We start from the raw sequence: 24561 nt of genomic DNA, 5'->3' as shown, positions 1-24561 counted from the left end.
GACAACATGTAGAAGCAACAGGACGTTTCTGAATGGTTAGTTGATGAATTTATGTAGCTGATGTGGAGTTAACTATCTTCAATTAGGATATTCTGTCATGGTAATCTATAAATCGCTTGTATAGGAACTGTTGTGAGATGCACACAGAGTGACTTTCTATTGCATGTGAAAAGATGGATGCTAAAGTTTGAGCTGACTCACAAATGTGCTCGACTACAACAACTCTCCCTCTTCTCAACATGGACTGCGTGTTCCCGGGGGCCGGGGTTTATGTAAATTTTAGGGTTGGTGATGTCACTAACCCGGGAGGAATGTTGTGTAGTTCCTACCGGCCGTTTGTTGTAGTCCTTAAAAAAACGATTTCTTTAAAAGCAAATATCTACCTTTGCTTTTAACCTTGAGTGTTGTAACTTTGCAGATGTTGTTTATTCTCAAACAGCAACATTACACACTAACTAAAGTTAGAAAAGTTAAATCATAATCAACCACCCCTTTTGTGTGTGTGTGTGTGTGTGTGTGTGTGTGTGTGTGTGTGTGTGTGTGTGTGTGTGTGTGTGCGCGTGTGCGTGTGTGTGTGCAGTGCTGTGTCCACACTCTCAGCGCTGGAGTCTCCTCTGAACACACTGCTGGCAGGACACAGGCTGATCCTACCCTTCTGTGGAGTCGGACACTTTAAACAGGAGGTGGCGTTTGTCCGGATTGCAGAAGGAGAGCATCTGAACACACTCGCGCTCATCGCAGGTACAGCGCTCTTCCTCGCTCCTCATCCTCTGCTCTCCTTCACAAATAAACACACACCATTCATTAAATAGTTTAAAAGCTGTACTTTATTTTTTAATTGATAAATGCGCTCAATCAGTGTTTCAGCGGCAGAACAATAATGCCCACAGAGCCAGAGAATATATGCTGTGTGGAGATAGAACAGGTATAGTTCAGTTTAATTGCGATTATAATGTATTTGTCATCTGCTTTTATACACTATTAATACAAGCCTGCATTAAAGTCTTATCCAACTCTCTCTCTCTCCCTCTCATTATCATGGAACATACACAGCGAAGTACACAAAACACTCGTTACAACTAACAGTAAACAAATATGTACACACCTTTTCAGGGGGTGCTTAATAAACTGGTAAACTTTATATCCGTAAAACGACTCAGATGAAATGCAATGAAGTGTGCGCTCTCACTTTTATTTCTGCTGTGATCAGTGACGTTAGGCCTGTCGCTCTGGAGACTGTAAGCTGGATCATGAACAGTTGGTGAGATCCATCCTCGAGGAACAGCGAGACGCAGCGAGAGTAAATGAAGACTGCTATGTTCATTCTTATATCCAACAACAAAACACCTCAATCGCTTAGGAGACATTCTTGTCTACAGCTGCTCCAGCGTCGAAAACAATGGCAGACTGTGTCCAGCTAAAACAGGTCTTGCGGGTCTACACTAAAACTGCAGTGTCAATCAACAGTTGTGGGCGGGGCTTGTGCAATGTGACGTCACATTGTTCCGAATCTGAGAACGGCTCGTTCTGAGACACTGCTTATGATTTATGGGGATTTTAAAAAAAGCACTGGGTGGATTTTTATCATTATAGGGTGGTTGTGTACACACACTGCCAACACACATTTATGTTCAAACGCCATGTAGAAGTGAATTTAGCATAATAGGTGCCCTTTAAACATGACTTGCGTTCTTCTGCGAAATGTAACAGAAGATATTTTGAGAGATGTCTCATTGTTTTTGTCCATTCAGTGAAAGTCAGTTGAGTCCAAAACTGTCTTTTGTGAAGAACGAGCATTGATTGATTGATTATTCAGATATTCCAGATATTACTTTCGTATGTCACAGAGTAAAATATTTGCATAACGCCGCTCAAAGACATACGCAAAGAAAGAAGGCGTTTCGTGAATTATAATGTTGTCGTCCGATGTTGGTTACAAGCGATCTGCTTGATCATCCGCTTTATATAATCCGACTTGGCTCGAACTGATACGGTAAAATCAACGACTGAAGCTTACGGTTATGGTTAGGGGCGTTACGTTCAGGTGTTTGGCCAATCACAGCACACCGGGTCAGCAGGCCAATCACAGCTCACCGGGTCAGCTGGCCAATCACAGCACACCGGGTCAGCTGGCCAATCACAGCACACCGGGTCAGCTGGCCAATCACAGCACACCGGGTCAGCTGGCCAATCACAGCACACCGGGTCAGCTGGCCAATCACAGCACACCGGGTCAGCTGGCCAATCACAGCACACCGGGTCAGCTGGCCAATCACAGCACACCGGGTCAGCTGGCCAATCACAGCACACCGGGTCAGCTGGCCAATCACAGTACTCCGGGTCAGCTGGCCAATCACAGCACACCGGGTCAGCTGGCCAATCACAGCACACCGAGTAAGCTGGTCAATCACAGCACACTGGGTCAGCTGGCCAATCACAGCACTCTGAGCTCTTCAGAAGGCGGGACTTTGTAGAAATCAGTGTGAAATAGAGGAGCTGCAATAATGTACTGATTGGCATTAAAGCATGTTAACCTATTCTATTACACCCCATAAATAAAATAATGAGAATGAAAATCTACATCTGTGATCTGCGTCTGGTGTGTGCGATTGTCCCATCAGTCTTCAGATTCTCTGACATAATCATCCATTGTACCAAAATAAATCCAGCTGAGTTGTGGCCAGATTTTAGGTTTTACTGCTCCCAGTATTGGCGTATGACGTAAAAAAAAAGCCTCTAATATTCATTGATAATTGATATGAGCACAGTATTTTGGATCCCTACAGGAAGTGGAGTGAAAACACGTTGAAGATTTAGATGCACAAGACACTAAGAGCTCAGTCTGCTAATGTCATCTCTCTCTTTCTCGCTCTCTCTGTATTGATTATGTCTTGTCTTACATTGAGGACGGTGAGACAGTCTCGGTCCGGTCCGCGGGAGGCTGTAAATAGACTATCCCAGGATGCATCTGTGTCTCTGAGGCTGTGTGTGTGTTCTTTCTGTCCACCCAGAGAGTGTGAGGAAGGCATTTGAGGAGAAAGGCATCGTGTCTGGAGATGACAAAGCCTTCAAACCTCATCTGACGTTTCTCAAACTCTCAAGAGCTCCCAAACTACGCAAGCAGGTAAGAAGTGCTTGGGTTTGTGTGTGTGTGTGTCTGTGTCTGTGTCTGTGTCTGTGTCTGTGCAGAATTAATTTACTGTAACAGCATTGAGTCAATGGCAACTGTGATCAGTAGACAATTGTAATTTATTTTTAGAAATCATGATGAATTATTCTTCCACTAAATAATATAGTGTATCTGTGCAGTCACAGTTATAATAATCATAAATGTTTCTTGAGCATCAAATCATCATATTAGAATGATTTCTGAAGGATCATGTGACACTAAAGACTGGAGTAATGATGCTGAAAATTCAGCTTTGAAACTTTTGAAAATTACACTTCACTATATATTCACATGTTTTTTGTTTTCATTGTTTTTTTAAAAGTTTTTAAGTTATATTAACAAACACAAAAGCATAAAGCAGTCAGGACAACATAAGGCACATTAACACAACGGAGAAAAGAAAGAAAAAAACATCTGGATTGCCTCAGTCAGCAAATATATGCAAAATAATTATTGAAAATAAAAACATAAAGTACGATTGTAAGGCTGGAAGCTTACGCTGCTATTTTGAACCAATAATCGGAAACAAAAGGCAGTTGAAGGATGACGTGTATAATTCAAATATTTATCTGACTCCAATATAATTAATCTGACTCCATTAAAGTTGTTGTTATTCTTTAACCTCTTATTCTTTAAAGCTAAAGGTCTTTCTTAGAACTAATAGGAAAACTTAGGATTTAACCTGAACGTTTAGATTCAGCTTTAGCTTTCACATAATCCATGATAAAAGGAAAGATTTTTAAAACCTTTAAAGGAGAACTCCGGTCAATTTTAACATTGAGCTCAATTTTTAGTAAATTTGGAGTGCTGTCAATACAGAGAACAACGACAAAAATCAGTGTTGCCTACACCGTGTTATCCTCTTTTTAAAATTTGCACCCTATTGACTTCACGTTTTAAACCTGCTTTTATTTCTCTTATCATCCTTGATGTGTCATTACAAGTGCCCAGCCATGTTGAGTGATTCCTTCAGAGGGAACACGAGTGAATCTGACTGCAGGAGATGTGAAAGATATTAATAAAAATGATGTTATATCAGCCAGTTATATCAGAGTTCTCCTTTAAAGCAGGCAAAGTTATTTATTAAGTAGAATGGAACAACATACTGTATAGAAAACCTAGTAATTTGTAAGAAATAATGCACTTTTGTCCAAACAAGGCCGTAAAAGCCTTTCTCATAGTATGAGGTTACGCACCAGTGTGCGGGAGTGGCGGGGTTAAAAGGGGGGGAAGGGGGGGCTTACAGAATATATCATTGTTAAACTTCTTTTACAGATACTAGACACGTGACTTTCAAATGAAAGATTGTTATCAAAGAGCACACCCAGGTTCCTAACCAACGACGAAGACTTAACAGAGCAGCCATCAAGTGTTAGACAGTATTCTAGGTTATTACGTGTGGAAGTTTTTTGTCCAATAATTAGAATCTCTGTTTTTTCTGAATTTAGTAGTAGGAAATTACTAGTCATCCAATTTTTTATATCAGCTATGCATTCCGTTAATTTTGTGAATTGGTAGGTTTCGTTACAGCTGAGTATCGTCGGCATAACAGTGAAAGCTAATTCCATGTTTCCTAATGATATCTCCTAATGGTAGCATGTACAGAGTGAACATCAGCGGTCCTAGTACTGAGCCTTGTGGTACGCCATACTGAACTTGTGATCGATAAGACATCTCTTCATTTACTGCTACAAACTGATAACGGTCAGAAAAGTATGATTTAAACCATGCTAGTGCAATTCCACTAATGCCAACATAGTTTTCTAGTCTATAAAAGGATGTTGTGGTCAATGGTGTCAAATGCAGCACTAAGATCGAGTAACACTAATAGAGAGATACAACCACGATCGGATGATAAGAGCAAATCATTTGTGACTCTAACGAGAGCTGTCTCGGTACTATGGTATGGTCTAAATCCGGACTGAAAATCCTCACAGATATTATTTCTTTCAAGAAAGGAACACAGTTGCAAGGATACTGCTTTTTCTAATATCTTTGACAGAAAAGGCAGATTCGAGATCGGCCTGTAATTGACTAATTTTGTATGATCAAGTTGCATTTTTTTAACATGCGGTTTAATCATAGCTAGCTTAAAGGTTTTTGGTATGTATCCTAGACAAAGACGAATTAATGATATTAAGAAGAGGATCTATGACATCTGGAAGCATCTCTTTCAGTAGCTTAGTCGGTAATAGGTATAGGGTCTAACATACAAGTTGTCTATTTAGATGAATTAACGAGTTTGCAAAATTCTTCCTCTCCTATACCAACAAATGAATCAAATTTTTCCTCAGGGAGACTACAATGCACTTCCCTGATGCGATAATGTAGTAGACGGTTGCATAGTTATAATTTTGTCCCTGATATTATCAATCTTACACTGTATAAGTGAAGAAGTTCATAAAGTCATTACTGTTGTGTTGCTTGGAAACTTCTGGGTTTGAAGCTTTCTTTTTCGTTAGTTTAGCCACTGTTTCAAATAAATACCTAGGATTATGTTTATTTTCTTCTAATAGGGTTGAAAAATAAGCAGATCTGAAAGCCTCTCTGTAAGCAATCGAGCTCTCCTTTCATGAAATCCGAAACACCTCTAGTTTTGTTTTCTTCCAGTTGCGCTCCATTTTTCTGGCTGCTCTCTTAAGGGCCTGAGTGTGCTCGTTGTGCCACGGCGTTGGACTATGTTCTTTAATCTTCTTTAAGCGCAACGGAGCAACTGTGTCTAAAGTGCTGGAAAAGAGAGAGTTAAGTTTCTGTTGCAATATCAAGTTCTTCTAAACTATCCGGGATGCTGAGATGATGAAACTGATTAGGAATATTATTGATAAAGCAATCTTTAGTGGCAGAAGTGATAGGTCTAACATATTTATAACACGGAGTCAGCTTTGCAGCCTTGGCTAAATGTAATTTTACATGAAGCATAAACCGGTCGACACTGGGAGTGTTTCGCCTCTTATTCCGACTTTGCGCGCGGCATGTAAACGCATTAACCTGCTTTCTGTCGGCTTATTGAAGTGCGCATGTGTGTAATGTGACAGGAACGCATCCTTACTGCAGATTTAAACCTCCAGACAGAGCGAGCGTTTCACAGGAAATATATCACAGACTCTTTCATGATCCAGAAAATGATCAAACTGAACCTCATCTCGTGCAGCAGAAGTAAAGCGGTTCAGTGAAAACACTGCATCTGTCACTGCATGAGAGGATAAGACACGAGCTGACGTGTTGCAAACTTTATTCAGCATAACAACTGACGACATAAATTAAATACTGATACACAAATGATTATGTTTTGACTTCACACAGGGGCACTGATTTATTAATAAAGTCATGTAAACGCGGTTTACTTGTGTTGTCAGGTTACTGGTTTACATTTACATTAAATCATTTATCAGACGCTTTTATCTAAAGCGACTTACAAATGAGGAGAGCAATAGAAGCAGTCAACCTAAGAATAGGACAGCATGTAAATGGGGAAAACTGGTTATTTCAATAAGCTTAAAGGTGCTATAAGCGATGCCACGCGTTTTTTAGGCCAAAACATACAGCAAACATCTCCTCACTATCCGCAAGCTGCCTGTCCCCTGAACACACTGTAAAAAAACACGGTCTCTTTAGACAGCCCAAGCTCCACAAACGGCAACAAAAACAAACTGGGGCAACCCGCACCACGAAACATAACGAACAGAGTTCCAGCCAATCACTGACAAGCAAGATTTGGGGGTGGGGTTTAAGGGGCTAGTGTGCGTGCACACAGGAAGGGGTGTGTGAAGGAGGAGATGGAAGCATGAAGAGGGAAGTTAGAATTATATTCTCTTAAAGTTTGATATAGCCGACACACAAAGGGATGAGGTTCAGATGAACAAATTGCAAAGAGGGAAAAGGATAAGGAACGCGCAGTCCCGAATTTACATTTGAAAAGTCTGCGAAAGGTGGTGAGAACTCCGCCGGCAGAGGGGCTTCCAATCCGACATCCAAGTAGCTCTGTTTTTGCTGGACAGGTGGGCATATACATTTTTTTGTTTTTCTAAATGGACGTTCGTGTTCTCCTAACCAACGCAATAATTAGCTAGATCTATGCAGTCAGCGCAAACTTTAGTGGAGAGGCAGCTAGCAATTGATCTCTATTGTAAATTATCAAGCAAACTCACAGTTGGGCGACAGCTTGTGTGATTGATAGTATTTACCCACTGTTTGTTATGAATTTGAATATTCATTTATAGGCTATTGACAACTTTGACTAAATTTGTTATGACGGAGCCGTTGTTTATGCTCACCGGGAAACGAAGGGAGGGGGAGGAGACGGGGTGAGGAGGAGGGGAGGGTCTAGCTAGCGTCCGTTTTGTTTGACAATACTTTGAATGTCAACAAGAAGTTGACGTCACCCAGCATCGCTTAGAGCACCTTTAATTATTTGTGTGTTACAAGCTTACTGGTGAGCATGTGAACGTACTCTTTGTCTCCTAAAAGAAAGAAGTGATTCTGAACTGAAACGAGTCGTCGGTAACTCCAGTCTCACTTCCTGCTGAACCTGCGTAGGTTTGTAACTAATCTGCATAATGCCAGACTCTGGTCTCCATTGGCTGAATGAGAACAGCGTCTGCTTTGCCCTTCAAACACTGTAGTTTATCGGAGACTGGAAGAGTTTGGTTCGTGTTGTTCATGTCCAGAAGACGCTGTTTTCTGCCAGAGCAAATCCACCAATCAGAGCAGAACAATCACAACAAACTGGGCCATCTGCCCAATCAGAGCAGAGTAGACCAATCACAACAGACTCTGCCATCTGACCAATCAGAGCAGAGTAGACCAATCACAACAGACTCTGCCATCTGACCAATCAGAGCAGAGTAGACCAATCACAACAGACTGGGCCATCTGACCAATCAGAGCAGAGCAGCTCCCAGAAAGGCGGGCTTTAAAGGGGTATGAGTGTAAATGTAAAGATAATATAAATATGTCTTTGCAGTGTGTGGACACAACCAGCATACGATGAAAAAAATCCATTCACTCCTTTTTTTTATCCTCAAAAAGCCTTAACACTCTCAATAGTCAGACCGTTTGGATTTTCTGAGCAATATGATGTCATATTGCTCATGCTCCATCCACAACCGCTGATGGACTGTCCCGTATTATCATATTTCCCATATTAGCATATTCCCCGGATTAGCATATTCCCTGGATTAGCATATTTCCGCCCTCAGCCATTTGTATACTTTCTGAGCAGGTTGCCAAGGCAGCACTTTATGTGTCTTGTGTCGACATGCCCCATGGAAGAGAGGGGTGGTCATTTGAGCAGTTGGTCATTAGCATTTAAAGAGACATACACCGGAACGGGTCGCTGTGAACAGAGCTGTTTTTGAGGAGGTAAAAGAGTGTTGTTTTACACAACCATTAAGGAATTTTAACCAAGGTATGTTACAAACTTTACATGAAGACCCCAAAGAGTCATACCAACTTGTGGAAAATGGGCATCCGATGACCCCTTTAAAGAGACTGAATCCTTGATTAGAGAGAAAAGAGCTGATGCTGCAGTGGATATTATGAGAAAATTAACTCTTTCCCCACCAGCATTTTTTTTTGCAGTTGCCAGCCACTGCCAGTATTTTTTATCCTTTTCACAAAAATTTCTTGGCCCCCAGAATATTTTGTTGTATGAATATCTGAACATGCAATAAAAAAACCCCAAAAAACAGAGCCTCTGCTTTTTTCAAAATAAAGTTTTATTCTAGTTTTTTTATTCTAGTTTCATGCATTCCTTTTTTCTCAACACTTGAATGTGGGTAAGTTTCATAATAAAGCAACTTTTTGAACAAAAAGCTGAGGAAATCATATTTTTGTCCAAGACTACACCGTGCATAATCAGTGCTACTGTTGCTTGTTTCTGCTTGTTTGTCTGTTTGATCCGTAGATTCAGCACTCTTTCAGTAGATGTGCAACAGAGCCCCATACCCTATAACATTTTCAAAACATTTGAACATTTCTGTCAATGGCGAGGAAAGAGTTAGTGTTTTTGACCTTGGATGCATGTAAACCTATTGTAGGAGAACTATTAGGAGCCTTTAAAATAGCATAATGGTACTGAAATAATATCTTACAATATTACAGTTTTTACTGTAATTTTGATTAAAGAAATGCAGCCTTGTTTCAAAGACATTAAAGCCCTAAAGTGCTCTAGTTAGATGGTGTTGTGATGATGAAGCCTCTGTTCAGACAGTGAGGGGGTGAGACTGACGCCAGATCATCACTCACACACACAATTAGATCAAACACACATTACACCACTTTAACCTGCTCAGACTCTCCCAGTGTTCACGCTGCTCTTCTGAAGACAGGGACTGGGTCTGAAACTCTCTCCACATCTGCTGTGCTGTGTGTGTACGTGACAGACGGACTGACGCTTCTTCTTCATGTGGAGGACACAGATAGGGAGGTGTGTGTGTGTGTAATCTTCCCACAGCTCAGCTTCCTCTCGAGGTTATCGGCCCCGACACACACTTCCAGCCCCACATGACTGTCTCTTGAGTGTGTCCTTCTGCTTGCTCTGGACTCATTGTGTGACGTGTGTCTGTGTGTGTGTCTTCGCAGGGCGTTAAGAAGCTGGATCCGGCGCTGTTTTCAGACTTCGAGAGCCGTGTATTCGGAGACGAGTGTGTCTGTAGAGTGGACCTGTGCTCCATGCTCAAGAAAAAGACCTCAGATGGATACTACCACCGCGAGAAGAGCGTCACGTTCAGTGAGTAAACCTGCTCTAGAGGAAAGTGTGTGTGTGTGTGTGTGTGTGTGTGTGTGTGTGTGTGTGTGTGTGTGTGTGTGTGTGTGTGTGTGTGTGTGTGTGTGTGTGTGTGTGTGTGTGTGTGTGTGTGTGTGTGTGTGTGTGTGTGTGTGTGTGTGTGTGTGTGTGTGTGTGTGTGTGTGTGATGAAGATGCCGCTGTGCATCAGCAGTGCTTCTGGACTGGATGTGTCTTTGACATCATCGTCTTCATCAACATCTTCTGGCTTGTGATTTGGGCTCAGGTTTGCAGGTCATTTCCAAACTCTACATCTTTTATTTGAGCCTGGTACTGTGTGATGGTATCAGATAGTATGAGTAAATGAACAGTGTTTCCTCTTTCTGTGTGTTACCTGGACCGAGTAATTCACGTTGATTAGTCCGTAAAAGTCTTCGTGAAAACTACAGATTATACTTCCTCATGTTTGTATTCCCGCCCACGGTCTGTCGGGTCAGCAGAGGGTTATTAACAGAACAGTTATTGTAAGGTTAGGGTTAATATCACTGAAAATTGTATCATACTTTGTCTACTCTTTAAACCGCATTATGGTAAAACTGGATCACTATGGCAATGGCAACATCTTTCTTACCTGAACGCGACCGTTTTGCTTCAGGTGGAACTGGCAGAACGTCGGTTTCTTTCAGTTTTCCCCTTCGTTTGGTCTAAAACTGTGTTTGTGCTCATCCAGTATGTAATGTTGACTACAAGCATGAAGGTTTATCATATTTTCCGTCTCTTTACTCTCTCTGTATTGAAGATGCTCTGCAGCCTTTAGTCACTGTCTACAAAGCTCTGGACCCTACTCTGGAACACAAAGTAACTCATTCCTGCTGAACGTTTACTCTTTGAATTCTTGCACCCGGGAGCAATACAAGTCGAAACCATAATGATTAAAAGTTTGCTAAGAAGTATGTCCTACTAAAGCAAGGCAGTATTTGACTCTGGTTAAGCGTATCCAGAGCAGACTGGTGGGCGTGGCCTTGAACTGCAACAAGCCCAGTGCATTATGGGGGTTGAAGTTCTACTACCTGTTTGGCAAATGGAAAGAAAACAGCATTTTTCTCAGTTTTCTCTAGTCAGGTAACACCGATGTTTTGACCTTTTTACTGCATAGACAGTTTTATTGAAAGCTCATTCTGCCAGGTGGTGAAGTTTCCCTTTAATGAGTACCATATGTTTAAGGCAAGACACTACAGGTTAAAACCCTTGTTTTTTCAGGCACTGGTCAATCTTGAAATTTTTAGCTATTTTGTTTCTTCCATAACTTGACTTCTTTCTGACTAGTGGAAAGAAATGATCCAGCCGGTTGTTAGCGCAGAATACACTCTGACAGGAAGATCAGGACCCTGATGTGCTTATTACGCAGGCATTGGCCTCACTAAATATTGAGATATTTTATTAGCTCATTAATTACACTATTAGCAAGCAGCTTTGAGTTAGAACAGACATTTAAGAGATCATGTTCAGACCAATCACTTATTACACTGCTTTTCACCACATAAATTACAGAGACATGAAATATTGAGATTATTTTATGATCCTTCACAGTGTAGGCTACACCTGTAGTGTAATTGTACTTTATTTCATTTCTAGAAAAGCCAACATATATATTCATATCCATATATTTACATCTGTTTATTTGTAAGCATTATGTGAGTATTTGTGTATTAGAGTAGTTGTAGAATCCATTGTGCGGATAACAAATCCGGCAGGTAAACTGGGTCCAAGCACAGGTGAGCAGTATGTGGTGGAAGTGACTGGTGAAGAGGTCAGTGTTGGGCAGACGGCTCCCTCTGGTGGCTGGATGAATTAATCTCACACTGAAATGCTACACTATTCATTTAAGCAGTGTGTTTCGGGGCTTCTGATCACCACAAACACACACACACACACACACACAAACGTATAGGCTACATGTTACATTACAGGCTCACGACATTAAGTAGAGCTGTTAATAATAATCTGCATGATGTTGATGAACTGCCTGGAGTCACACACATCAGTGCTGTTGATAATGCCAAGAACAACAACAGGAACAAATAGTGAAATTGGTCTTCTAATGTTGGAGAATTAATGCATTGCTGATAGTACAGGATACTTGTTTGAGGACATGAACTCTTAAGGAATATATTCATCTTTATTTATTATACATCTTTACAATAAGGTTTATTTGTTAACATTAGTTAACATGAAGTAACAATCAACAATAATTCTGCAGCATTTATTAGTCTTAGTTAACATGAACTATTACTAATACATTTTTAAAATCAAATGTTGTAGGCTATTTGTTAATGTTAATCTAACATGAACAAGCAGTGAACAATTGAATGCTGGGTAGAAGCACAGGAGCTCAGGCTGGGAAGAGCGATAATCACATAATAATAATAAACGAGAACCGACGAGGTACCAAACTGAACAGGGAGTAATAATGTATAAGGTGCGTTCATGCCATGTTGTGATTACAGTAATTACGAGATTTCAACTTGTAAAAACCGCTCACGTCCTCGTAGAGCTCGTAATTGGAGCTTGTCAGATGTGAGTTTTCTGAGAGCTCTCCTTGTACCACCTGACCGCTCATTCATTTAGGCATTGATAATGTTGCCATAGAAACGCACAAATCCCAGTCGAAGGATGTGAACAGATAAAACAAGGCAAACATAATGAGAAACAGGTGCAAATCATACGTAACCATAGGAACAAACAAGGACATATTCAATAACCAAGGAAACCGAAACTAAACCTAGCCAAAGTCTCTTTAAGGCGAGTCATTTGACTCGGCGGCCATCTTTGAAATGCCCCTCGTGCAGCTTTTTCAGTCATGCAAGTGTGATAATGTAGTTTCTTATGCTCGCATAGCATTAAAAATGCTTCTTTTTCAGGTTGGATCAGCCAATGCGTAAGTGCTGACCTAAACGCGCCTCTCAGAGTCCGAACACTGAAGCTGTGTCTGAAAACGCCCCCTATACCCTCATTCACTACTCCCTACATTACTCCACTAATATAGTCCACTCGAAGGAGTGAATGAAAACGAGTTAGTGACTTCAGACACTGACTGCTGCTATTGTATAGTTTCTGTGGCAGCTCCAGTAGTAATGAAAAGATTTATCTTGAACTATATCATGGAAACGGGACGGATCGATGGTTCGGCTGCGGCGCCATCATATGGTCTGAATTAATTTGACCTGACCGTCACAGTGCATTATGGGTATTCTCTAGCCTTTGAGTGTACATCAGTTGTACACTCATTATTGCAATGCATTGTGGGATTGAATGAATTCACTCGATAACGTTCACTATGGTTTCAGACACAACTACAAATGGCTGATCCCTCAAATAGTGCCCTATTCAATGGTATAGGGGGCGATTTCAGACACAGCCAGAGCAGGGATACAGGAACTACAGGAGACAAGACACAATATCAACACTTACTATAGACTATAGATAGATCTATCTATCTATCTATCTATCTATCTATCTATCTGTCTATCTATCTATCTATCTATTTCTCCCATTGTTTTCTCATCATCTGCTATATCAGCTTAAATATGAGTCCTATAAATGTACAGTATTTTTTCTTGCATTGGATTTAAGCTACAGACTGACAATAACTGTATTACTAGTATTGATGTGTAATATCTGACAGATGAGCTCTGTAATGGAAAGTGTTTCTCAGCTCAGATGCAGATAATGGCTGTGAGAATGGGAAAGACTGCTGGTGTAACTGATGTGAAGGGTTTCAGTGTCAGTCAGCAGGGTACGGTCCTTGATATCACACAGATGACAGCAGGGGTCAGTGTTGATCCTCCAGTTCACCTGAAGCTGTGTCTCTACAAGCACTCATTACCTCTGACACAAGCCTGATGTGATGGACATGGAGTGTGTGCAAATATCACTACAGTAGAACTGTGATCGTCTTGTGTTAGCATCGGTCTTGAATGAATCCTATGGTTAGTTCCTGCTGTGGTTGGCGTAGTATACTGTGTCAGTATTATACCACAGAAGAACTGTGATTTATTATTAGTCAGGGTCTGAGATGAGGGTGGCTGAGCTGAGAACAGTGACCAGCAGTGTTTCTGACAGTAATATGATTATTGAGCGATCAGGTGCTCATCACATGAGGTCAATCAGTGTCGGTCTTTCAGTCAAACTGCTAAAAACACAAAGTGACAGTGATTTTGTTTCAGTGGGTTAATGTGAGGAATATTAGCCTAGATTTTAATTGATTATGCATCTACGTTTACATGCACAATTCGACAGTGGTCAGTCTGAAGGCTCAGTCAGACTCGATCAGATTGAGTTCAATATAAAATGGTGGTGTAGAGCTGAAGTAATCTGATCAACAGCTCAGAGCTTGAAATCGACTGCCTTCTCAATCAGATTCAGTAATGTCTTGCGCACTTGCATATGTTTATTTATGTTAACTTATTTTATTTATAATACCGATGTTTTGACCTTTCTACTGCATCAGTTTTATTGAAAGCTCATCCTGCCAGGTGGTGGAGTTTCCCTTTAATGAGTACCATATGTTTAAGGCAAGACACTACAGGTTAAAACCCTTGTTTTTTCAGGCACTGGTCAATCTTGAAATTTTTTGCTATTTTGCTTCTTCCATAACTTGACTTCTTTCTGACTAGTGGAAAGAAATGATCCACAATACATATGTAAGGGATAATATACATCCTATATGTTCATTTATACATCCTATATGTATACATCCTATAATATACATATGTTTAATATCTTATGAACAGTTACTGGTCCGTGGATGTTGACTGTACTATACATTTCTTTAAAAAAGCTCTTACTGATACATATTTCACTTTTTTTTTTAGTTATGTCATCAACGAAAATAACGACAATTGCGCTCATGATAGCTCCACTTTCTCCAGTTCACATGTAAACGGGATTCACGCCTCTTTCTCCAAGATCAGTGCATGTCAACAACAATCTGATTTAAAGTCACCATGAAATCAATATTGAAAATTCTTATTTTTATGGAGTATTGCAGTATTTCTCATAAATGATTTATCGATGCCATCATTATTGTGTTAAATTCATGTCTCATAATAATCTTGAATCAGAATATGTTCCTCTTGCAGCATCTCTTCTCTTCTCTGATGACGAGGGCGGGGCTATAACCTGTCAATCACACGAGATCCACCAATAGCAAACCACAACCATACAAACAATTCCCCACAGACACAATCAAGCCCCGCCCACATGTGCTCTTGTTCCTGAAGCGCTACTCTGGGATATATACGGCACAATAGGAGAGAAAAGACTAGCGCACGATTTATTTACTAGTTCCTAATAAAACTCCAGGCCCACCGTCCATTTTATTTACTCGCCACAGTCAAGCGTTTCCCGTCATTTGTCTGTGAGTGTGTGTGTTAATGGAGACTCAGAGCGTGAGGTGAGCGGTTCATATATCCGCTCTGGTCGAGTTACGATCAATAGTCTCTCTGTGAGTGTCTCCTGCTGCTCTGATCAATACGCTCGTCTAATTTTAGCCCTGAGGTGTCTTTCTAAAGCCCAGAATACTGACACACATTTGTTGCTCGATCGCTTCAGCAAGCGTGTTCGTGTGGATGCAAAAGCCACAGCACATCTGCACTGGAGACTTTTTCTTGCTCTTTTATATAGACAGTATAGACACTGAACTCAGACTTCCCCTTTACTTCAGAACATGTACTGAAATCAATCTGAGGAACAGCTTGTTCAGAAATTATGATTGACAAAACAAACACCAGCTCATCAACATGACCACCATATTTACATAGTTGCTCATTTCACATGCGAGGAAGTCAGCCAATCATAAGAGGGCATTTACTTGAATTGTTAGGGTCATGCGGTGGTGATGGTCATGTGAAACTAAAGATGAGGCAAGAGACTTTGATTATTAACATAGACAGACGAGCAGCCCATATGATGTGTAAAGTCATCAGAGGCTCATTATTCAGATGTGATGTTCCTGCCGTGAGATGATCATCTGGACTGGCACACGCTAATGAGGCTAATGAGTCAGATGAACATATTAGTCGTTTCCTACAGCTACAGCCTGATGAAGTATTTCCAGGGCGGATATTTATAGAAAACAACACGTTCTCCTAACATACAATGGGGAAAAAATGGTTTTATTTTATCAAGGATTTATTTTGAAACCATTTCCACTCAGAAATTGTTTGCAAGTTTCACAAATAATGATAAAGAAACAGCAAGGAACATGAATTAAACATGAAGTTTTGAAGTAGAAAGACTGAAATCGTTTTTTCATGTAAAGCATACTCCAGTTATTTAGCACGCAGTTTATTTACATGTAATTTACAGTCATTTACTAGGTGTTGTCAAAATGCTAATAGCTGCAGTCTATTTAAAAATGTTGTTTTAATTTGAATGAATTATTCAATGACTCACCCATAAATACTGAGGCTGCGTCTGAAACCGCATATTCTCTTGAGTAGGTACTTATATTGAATAAGTAATTTACAAACGCTAAAAAGGTATGTTTTGTATAGTATGTGTGTGTATTATGAATGTAAACTGGACTTTATCATGTGACCTACCAGTGTTTTTTTCTGTCATTCATAAATAATAATAAGTAAAGTGTCCATCAGATGCACCGGAATCTCACCGGAAGTAGTCGGTCATCCAGAGACTTTTCACCTACTCTTTAATGAGGACTGTGAATTCAGACACACTTCTTTTGTCACATACTGTTTTTCACCTACTATATAGTAGGCAAGTGTGTGATTGCAGCCTGAATCAGCATTTTTGAACAAATCTCTTGAATTAATTAATCAATGACTCACTCATAAAGACTTCACTTGTTTCATTACTGGATGAATCAGTGTTTTTGAACGAATCTCTTGAATGAATGATTCAATGACACTGCTAAAGACTTCACTTGTTTCATTACTGGATGATTCAGTGTTTTTGAACGAATCTCTTGAATGAATGTTTCAATGACTCACTCATTAAGACTTCACTTGTTTTATTACTGGATGATTCAGTGTTTTTGAACTAATCTCTTGAATGAATGTTTCAATGACTCACTCATTAAGACTTCACTTGTTTCATTGCTGGATGAATCAGTGTTTTGAACGAATCTCTTGAATGAATGATTTAATGACTCACTCATTAAGACTTCACTTGTTTCATTACTGGATGAATCAGTGTTTTTGAAAAAATCTCTCGAATGAATGATTCAATGGCTCACTCATTTAGACTTCACTTGTTTCATTACTGGATGAATCAGTATTTTTGAACAAATCTCTTGATTCAATGACTCACTGCTAAAGACTTCACTTGATTCATTAATGGATGAATCAGTGTTTTGAACGAATCTCTTAAATAAATGATTCAATGACTCACTCATTAAGACTTCACTTGTTTCATTACTGGATGAATCAATGTTTTTGAACAAATCTCTAGAATTCAATGACAAACACATTTTTAACATTCTCTTGTCTCCACCTACTGGTGTAACGATGTAACTGATACAATCTTTATTTGAAGCATCAAGTATCTTTCAAAAGGTGATTTGCTCTATTCCGATCACTACCGTAACATCAGTGTTTATATCTGAACTATAAACTTGTATCCAGTACTTCTGTGAGTTACTGTAAGATATAAATAATGATACTGTGATGCTGAAAAGACTGTTAGTGAAGCGGTTTCATATCTATACACGACGACTGCTCTCTCTGGATCAGATCTGAATGTTCGCTGTGATCGCACTTGTCTAAGCTTTAATAGACAGAGAGCCGAATCACTGTCATTTAGAAATAAGATCTTGTGGGTGTTTGAATCGAGATCGCCGTATTTTAACGATTAATCATACAGCTCTAATTTCTAGCTTCAAAAATGTTTTTTTTTACAGTGTATCCATTCCAATCACAGATCTGGTGTTTTGTTACATAGGACACAACTGTATTGTACATCAGAACACACAACCACATACAATCCTCTCGCTCAAACAGTAGATCATGCTGCTTGCAACACAAGGTCATGGGTTTGATTCCCTGCAGGAACTAATCAAATCTGCGTCATGAATTCAAGATAAAAGCGTCTGCCAAATGCATGAATGTAAATGTAATATTTGAATGCCCATTAGTGCTGGGCGGTATACCGGTTCATACCGAATACCGGTGTTTATTTTTGTTATGATAGGAATTTTTTATATACCGTAATAAGTTAAGTATGTCGGTCAAACAACGTTGGGAATGCGGCACTACACTGTTTGAGAGGATCTTTTCACTGTTGCACAGCTGTGTGTGTTACTGAGCGTGACGTGAACATGGAGAGGTTAAACTACAATTGATAGCTTTCAAATATTACAGTGTTTCCCAGACATTGGTTCACAATATCAACACTGCCCGCCACAAATAGATTTTCCAAAAGGCTTTAACATTGTTGAATAAACATGAGCACTACACGTTTCAAAGTCAAAACGCGTGGGTGTTTTTATATAAATGTATCATTAAAAGGAACTAACGGCCTTTAGAAAAGTTTTGAGGTTATTTTAATTTAATTCGTTTATGAGCGCTGTGCTGCTTTGTGTACAGCCGTTACCGGGGAAACTGCTTTGTGTACAGCCGCTACCGGGAAACTGCTTTGTGTACAGCCGCTACCGGGGAAACCGCTGTATCTGTCGCTCCTAGAGCGCCTCCTGCTGGTGGCTCTTTGCTGTATCAATACTAGTGTGGGATTTTTCTACAATATTCACTCCTGACAGTAAAATAGGGCATTCTAAGTCAATCTACTGCAGTATTGCTCTCTCAGTCAGTAGAAAATGTGGATAACACACAGTCATGCTTGAAAAAAAATATATATATATCGTCATATACTGTGAAACTGGTATAATTTAGAAAAATACCGTGATATAAATGTTTGCTCATACCGCCCAGCGCTAATGCCCATCATTGGCGACAGAATGATGTAGATATTCTGCATGTACGAGCATGCTCTGCCCTGATCCCCTGCTCAAGATTCCTAAAATCCACAATTTAATACATTTAGTTTTAGTAAATTGTCCTGTTGTAACAGCTGGTGACCGTATTATTGTAACAGTTGCTTCATATATGTTTTATCTTCTTTGAGATTGAATCCAGTCATGCTGTCACTACTGCAACACACACACACACAGCGTGGTTAATATATGACAGTGTCTGACCACAGCTCATCTAGGATAAGCTCAGCTCTCTAATCCCTCGATGACATGCGTTCCTAAGAACCAGTCAAGTCAAGTCACCTTCATTTATACAGCGCTTTATCATATAGTTTCAAAGCAGCTTTACAGTGATCATAGCATCTCTCCGGAAGGATCTCGCTTCCATGTAGTCTTCAAAATCTCTGCTTGTTTGAGGAAATACGTCTTCATAATGCTTCTCTTGTGCGTTTCTGTTTAAGTTTGCCGTTCAGTTCACGCTCTGAATATTAAGTTGCAACATGCAAATAATGTTGTCCCTGTTAGTTTTGGTGAATGATGTCCAGATGTTGTGTCACTTGTGCATCATCTGTTTGGAGGCAGACGTTTGCCTCTGGTTGACTGCAGCCAGTGTTCAGTGTGAGGTCAGATGAACTGTGTGTTCGTGATGTGGCCAGTATTGATCAGCGTGTGTGTGTTAAAGCACAGATCAGAGAGAGAGATGAGCGCGTCTGTTTACAGGAGCCAAACGCTGCAGGATTCAGTGCTAGTGTGAGGACTGAGGTCTTTATCAGAACAGCTGGGAAGAATCAGCAATGACTGTTTCAACATTTGCTTATGATAATGGGGATGATTGAGGGTGCGTTACTTGTAATAATGGCGGAGACCTTTGGTTTTCATGCGGTGATTCCAGTGGTGTGAATATCCAGGGTTAGTGTCGATATGTGGCGTGTGTTTGTGAAGTAATAATGTCAAGAGTGCTGATCAGTTTGGTCTTTTGCTGTGCTGACTGTTGGGCTTTGAGTGGTGTGGTAATGAAGTCCTGATGGACAGATTGAATGTTGTGCTGTTTACAGGGCTCGTACATGGCGCTTTAAGTGCTCGGAGTACTTCAATTTGACTTTTTTTATTTGAGGTCTGGAAAACCCTTGAAAACCGACATATTTATGAAAAGGTACTTGAAAAGTGCATGAATTATTGAAAGACAATATATGCGAAATTAGTGTTTCATTTTATTGATAAAACTATCTTTTCTTTGATAAAACTATCCACAAAATCAACGCTGCAACCTGTCCGATATATAGAGCCGTTTCGCATGGCTATGAGCGTGATATTGCTCATATATGGTAAATATCCAAGTATATGATACATCTTTCATTCTTCAAGTCAATCATATATTCATGAGAAAGAAAATCAGTTTGAATAAGGAAAGCCATATCTGACTTTGTCATAGTATCCTATCATTGGTTAAAGTTACCGCAGTCATTGCATCTGCTGCACTTTATTTGTACCATTTTGTTTTATTAGTTTATTTTTTATTGATCTGTTTACCTTTTTTAGTTGAAAGATAAAGTCCTGGAATTACATTTGACCGTATCTGTACAGACCCTGTGTTCAGAAATGCAGTAATGAAATAATGTGGCATTGAGCGATGCTTTCACAACACTCATCGTTTCACTGCAGCTTTACAGACTGGATTACTGTTGTGATGTGTGTCATTACTGAGATAGGCCATTACTCAACTGACATCCTAAAGCTCTCTGTTGGTTAGGCAGGAAAGTTATACTTTTAAACATGAAACTAAACCGCCAGTAGGTGGCAGCCAGTGGCCGTCTTAATGAGCGAGTCATTGAGTCAGTCATTCAAACGACTGATTCATTAAAGAACGAGGCAGCTGTTTATAAATGAGTCGTTGAATCTTTGACTCAATCGATTCGTTCAAAACGCTGAATCATTTAGTAATTTAGTAGTGTTGCTGTGAGATGCGCTGTGGTTCTGCTGTGATCTTTGTTTGGAACTAATTTTCCTGCTGAAACTGAACAAAAACAGCCAATATTGGGTCCAAAATATAAGTGGCTTAATTCTAACTGTTTATTGAACTGCTGTATGAAGTGGTATTCAGGAAAACAACTCTTGGTCGCGTGAGGTTGCTTAACTGTATCATATGGTATTAATATAAAAAATCCACATTTACATTTTTTCACCGCAGTAAATTAACTGAGTTTCTTGTGTGCTGCGAATAACGCAACCTTGTAATCGTCAGTATATTATATATTATTATATCCACTAGTTCTAGTTGTATCCACTAGACTAGTTCTCATGACTGTTTGTTGTTGAATTGCCTTGCTTTGGAAATGTGACAGAAATGGATTCAAATATCTCTCTTTCTGCGTCAGTCTTCAGATTGGCATGTATACTTCAGCTCCACTAGAGCAACGGTCCAGAAAACATGATAATTATTAGTCTGCACAGTTATTTCAGTGACGATACAGTGAGGACAAAAGGCTCAATCCTGAACTCAATAAACCAGTGTGCAGCAAAGGTGTTACTGTAAAAAAATATTTAGTTGTTAAATGTTCATTTTTAAAAGCGTATTATCTTTTCTGTCGCCCCTCTTGTTAATCATAGATCTAAATTTAGATGGTTGTATATATGAATGCTAGAATACATGGTCGTTTTTAAAGACACTAAGCAGAAGTGAAGCACTTCAAACCATGAAAGTGTATTACAATGAAATAAACTTTATTTTATGCAAAATATATATTTTACAAAATAATGTGGACTCTAAAATGGACAGAAAATCAAAGCCATACGTCTAACCAAGTTATTAAAGTTATTATTAAGTTAACCAAATTGAGCCGTAAAAGGTTTAAATGAGCTTTTCCATGATAATAATATTAATGCGCCGTCTGGTTTCACAGGATGCATTTCGAGTGTTCAAGCTTTCGGATGATCATTTATGATGATTACTACAACATGTGACAGGGAAAAACAGTAATAAAGCACTATATAGGCCTGTGCAACGATTAATCACATCCAAAATAAGTGTGTGTACTGTGTTTAATTATTTTGTATATATAAATACACACACATGCATGTGTATATGTAAGAAAAATGTGTTATGTATATTTATATATAATATAAATATATATACAGTATATACTATTTATTAAATATATACATGCAAATGTGTGTATTTATATATATATAAAATAATTATACACAGTACACACACATATATTATGTGTAAACAAACTTTTATTTTGGATGTGATTAATCGTGACAGCCCTAGTATTTATTACAAAGAGAAACTTTCGTAAACTGAACTAAAATTGACAGCTAAAATACAAACACAATGTAATGAAACCTGCATGAACCCTGCAACAGTGTGAAACGCAGAACAACTTGATGATCTATCATAAACAGACTCATAATGCTCCCAGTCTGGACTTCGGCTTCATAAAGTTTGGACTGTGTGCACGTTATGTAAGATTGCATAACATTTATGGCATTAGTCAGTAGCAGCACGAGTCCGAGGCGTGTGACACTAGAGGCCGGATGCGGGCAGGACGATCGATCTGATCGGCTGACGGGTAACAGGACAGAGCTGGAGATGAAACCTGCAGATCTCACATCTAATCCTCACATCACGCTCCTTCAAGGGTTAGTTCCCCCACACGTGAAGATCGCCTTCGTTCACTCGCCCTCATGTCACTCAGATGTGCCTCTCACTGTTTTGTGGGAACACAGGAGATATTTAGAGGATCAGTGATCAAACGAACCGTTTTGGTCACCATTGACTTCCATTGTACATGAGTAACAGCACTGAGGCGTCGCTCTTCATGATGACAGTCATTTACAGCTTTATGTGAAGTTTCATCTTCACTCATCACACTGTGTATAACTAGTGTATGAGTATCTGTGTGTGAAAACAACACAAGTGTATCGTGTGTGTGTGTGTGTGTGTGCTGTTGCTGATCTTTGCTCCAGATTACTCTCACAGGCTCTTTGTTGAAAACACCAGTATTGTTAATGAATCGTAAAACCCAATTAGTTGCTATGTTGTGTCGTAGTCTAATTAGTAATGTAATGGCTTATAGTCACTGTCAAATGTAATATGAGTAATTTAATTGTCAGAGCATTTGATGTCAGATTAAATTGTGATTTAATGAAGCGAGTGCAAACACACACACACGCGCACACACTTTTATTTGTGCAGAAATCTCTTGCCCTGGATTCTGGGTGTGTGAGCAGCAGCCAAATGCATGTTTAAAGGTCTGTTCTAGTTCACTAAGCACTCACACACACACACATAAGCACACACACACATAGACACACACACATAGCAATAAGCCTCTGTCCGTTCCAGAGCCATTATTCAGGCTGGCATGAGGATGGAGGTGGAGCTACAGACGTCCAATCTCCCACCAGCCCCCTCCACACACACACACTTGCATAATCTCTGCGGAGCGAGAGACAGGCACACGCTCTCTCCCTCTCTCTCAGCATGGCTGGGTCTCCGCGCTCCTGCTCGTGAACACAGATTGCAGAGGATCATGGGGCAGTTGTGCTGCTTCCCGCTCTCCCGGCCGCAGGACAAGCTCAGTAAGTGTTCGGGTGTTCAGGGGTTCGGGTGTTTCTTCCCGCAAACGCGACCCAGAGCGCTGTGTGTCCGTGAGGAGCGCTCCTTTCTTTCACACAGACCGTGTCTCTCTGCAGTGCATGGATATGGAGGCGTGCGAGGCTTTGTGTGTGTGTTTGTGTGTGAGAGAGGCTGTGAAGCATGTTGGTTATCAGAGGACCCTGCCAGGAATTTCTGCACGGATCGGGATCTTCAGGTGGGGAGTGTGCGTGCTCTGGGTGTGTGTGTCACCAAACCCACTCAAACAGCAGTTAGATGTGATGGCATCTAGGTCTGGAGTTAGGGTGAGGATCGTTATGTTTCTATGGATGGATGCTGGCACTGTACTGTGACTGTACTGGACGCTGGTACTGTACTGTGAAAGTCAGCTGTCCATCTGTGAGAGAAATGAGCTTCCGCTCGAGTGTGCGGAGAAGTGTTGTGAGGACATGAATCAGCAAACAGTGTGTGTTTTCATGAGTGTAGATGATTCACGAGTCACCGGGTTGTGGCGCTGGAAGGGGCGTCTCGATGTGAAACACTGGTCTATTATATAGATAATATCATATGATGCATCTGTTTATAGATCAGTGAGAGGAAAGCAAGTCTGTAGAGTTATGATGAGTTATAGCGGTGTAACGATACTCTCTCATGTCACGATTTCATACATATCACCACACTGAACTCGCAATACCATATTATTGCGATACTCCAAGACATATGGTAAAAGGTTAACAAAAAATCTACTGTTGATGTATGCTAGATTTGATATTACATTGTGTGTGTAAATGAATAGTTGGACTTGGTGCTGAAACCCAAAGCACAGGACAATAGAGACACCAGAATAACAATATTCATGATTCTGAAGATGAAAATGCTGAATTATTTTAGATGAACTTGCACTCTTTCATTAACATTTATGCATTTGGCTGATGCTTTTATCCAAAGCGACTTACATTGCATTTCAATGTACACATTTACATTCTTATCAGTTCTTGCTTTCCCTGGGAATCGAACCCAACTCTCTACGGTTTGAGCTACAGGAAAGCATGAAACCTTTCACTCACTGGCTAGATA

The 24561-nt window shown here is 40.0% G+C and overlaps 1 protein-coding gene across 11 annotated transcripts in view; it reads left to right on the top strand.

The window, feature by feature from the left end:
* akap7 (A-kinase anchoring protein 7) overlaps positions 1-24561 on the top strand; it is a 44879-nt gene that overhangs the window by 6562 nt on the left and 13756 nt on the right. For 6 of the 11 annotated variants that reach the window (XM_079638981.1, XM_079638979.1, XM_079638972.1 and 3 more), the window contains exons 5-7: positions 581-741; positions 3012-3124; positions 9752-9899. In XM_079638981.1, coding sequence (XP_079495107.1) covers positions 581-741; positions 3012-3124; positions 9752-9899 — 422 coding nt within the window. Of the gene's footprint in view, positions 1-580; positions 742-3011; positions 3125-9494; positions 9597-9751; positions 9900-24561 lie in introns of all 11 variants that reach the window. The other 5 variants (XM_079638976.1, XM_079638974.1, XM_079638977.1 and 2 more) reach the window with 1 other exon arrangement.

The sequence above is a fragment of the Phoxinus phoxinus genome, assembly GCF_949152265.1.
Source record: "Phoxinus phoxinus genome assembly, chromosome: 16".
NCBI classification, from domain to species: Eukaryota; Metazoa; Chordata; class Actinopteri; order Cypriniformes; family Leuciscidae; genus Phoxinus; species Phoxinus phoxinus.
Note: the sequence above shows the minus strand (reverse complement) of the source record. Positions and strands in the feature narration are given on the sequence as shown.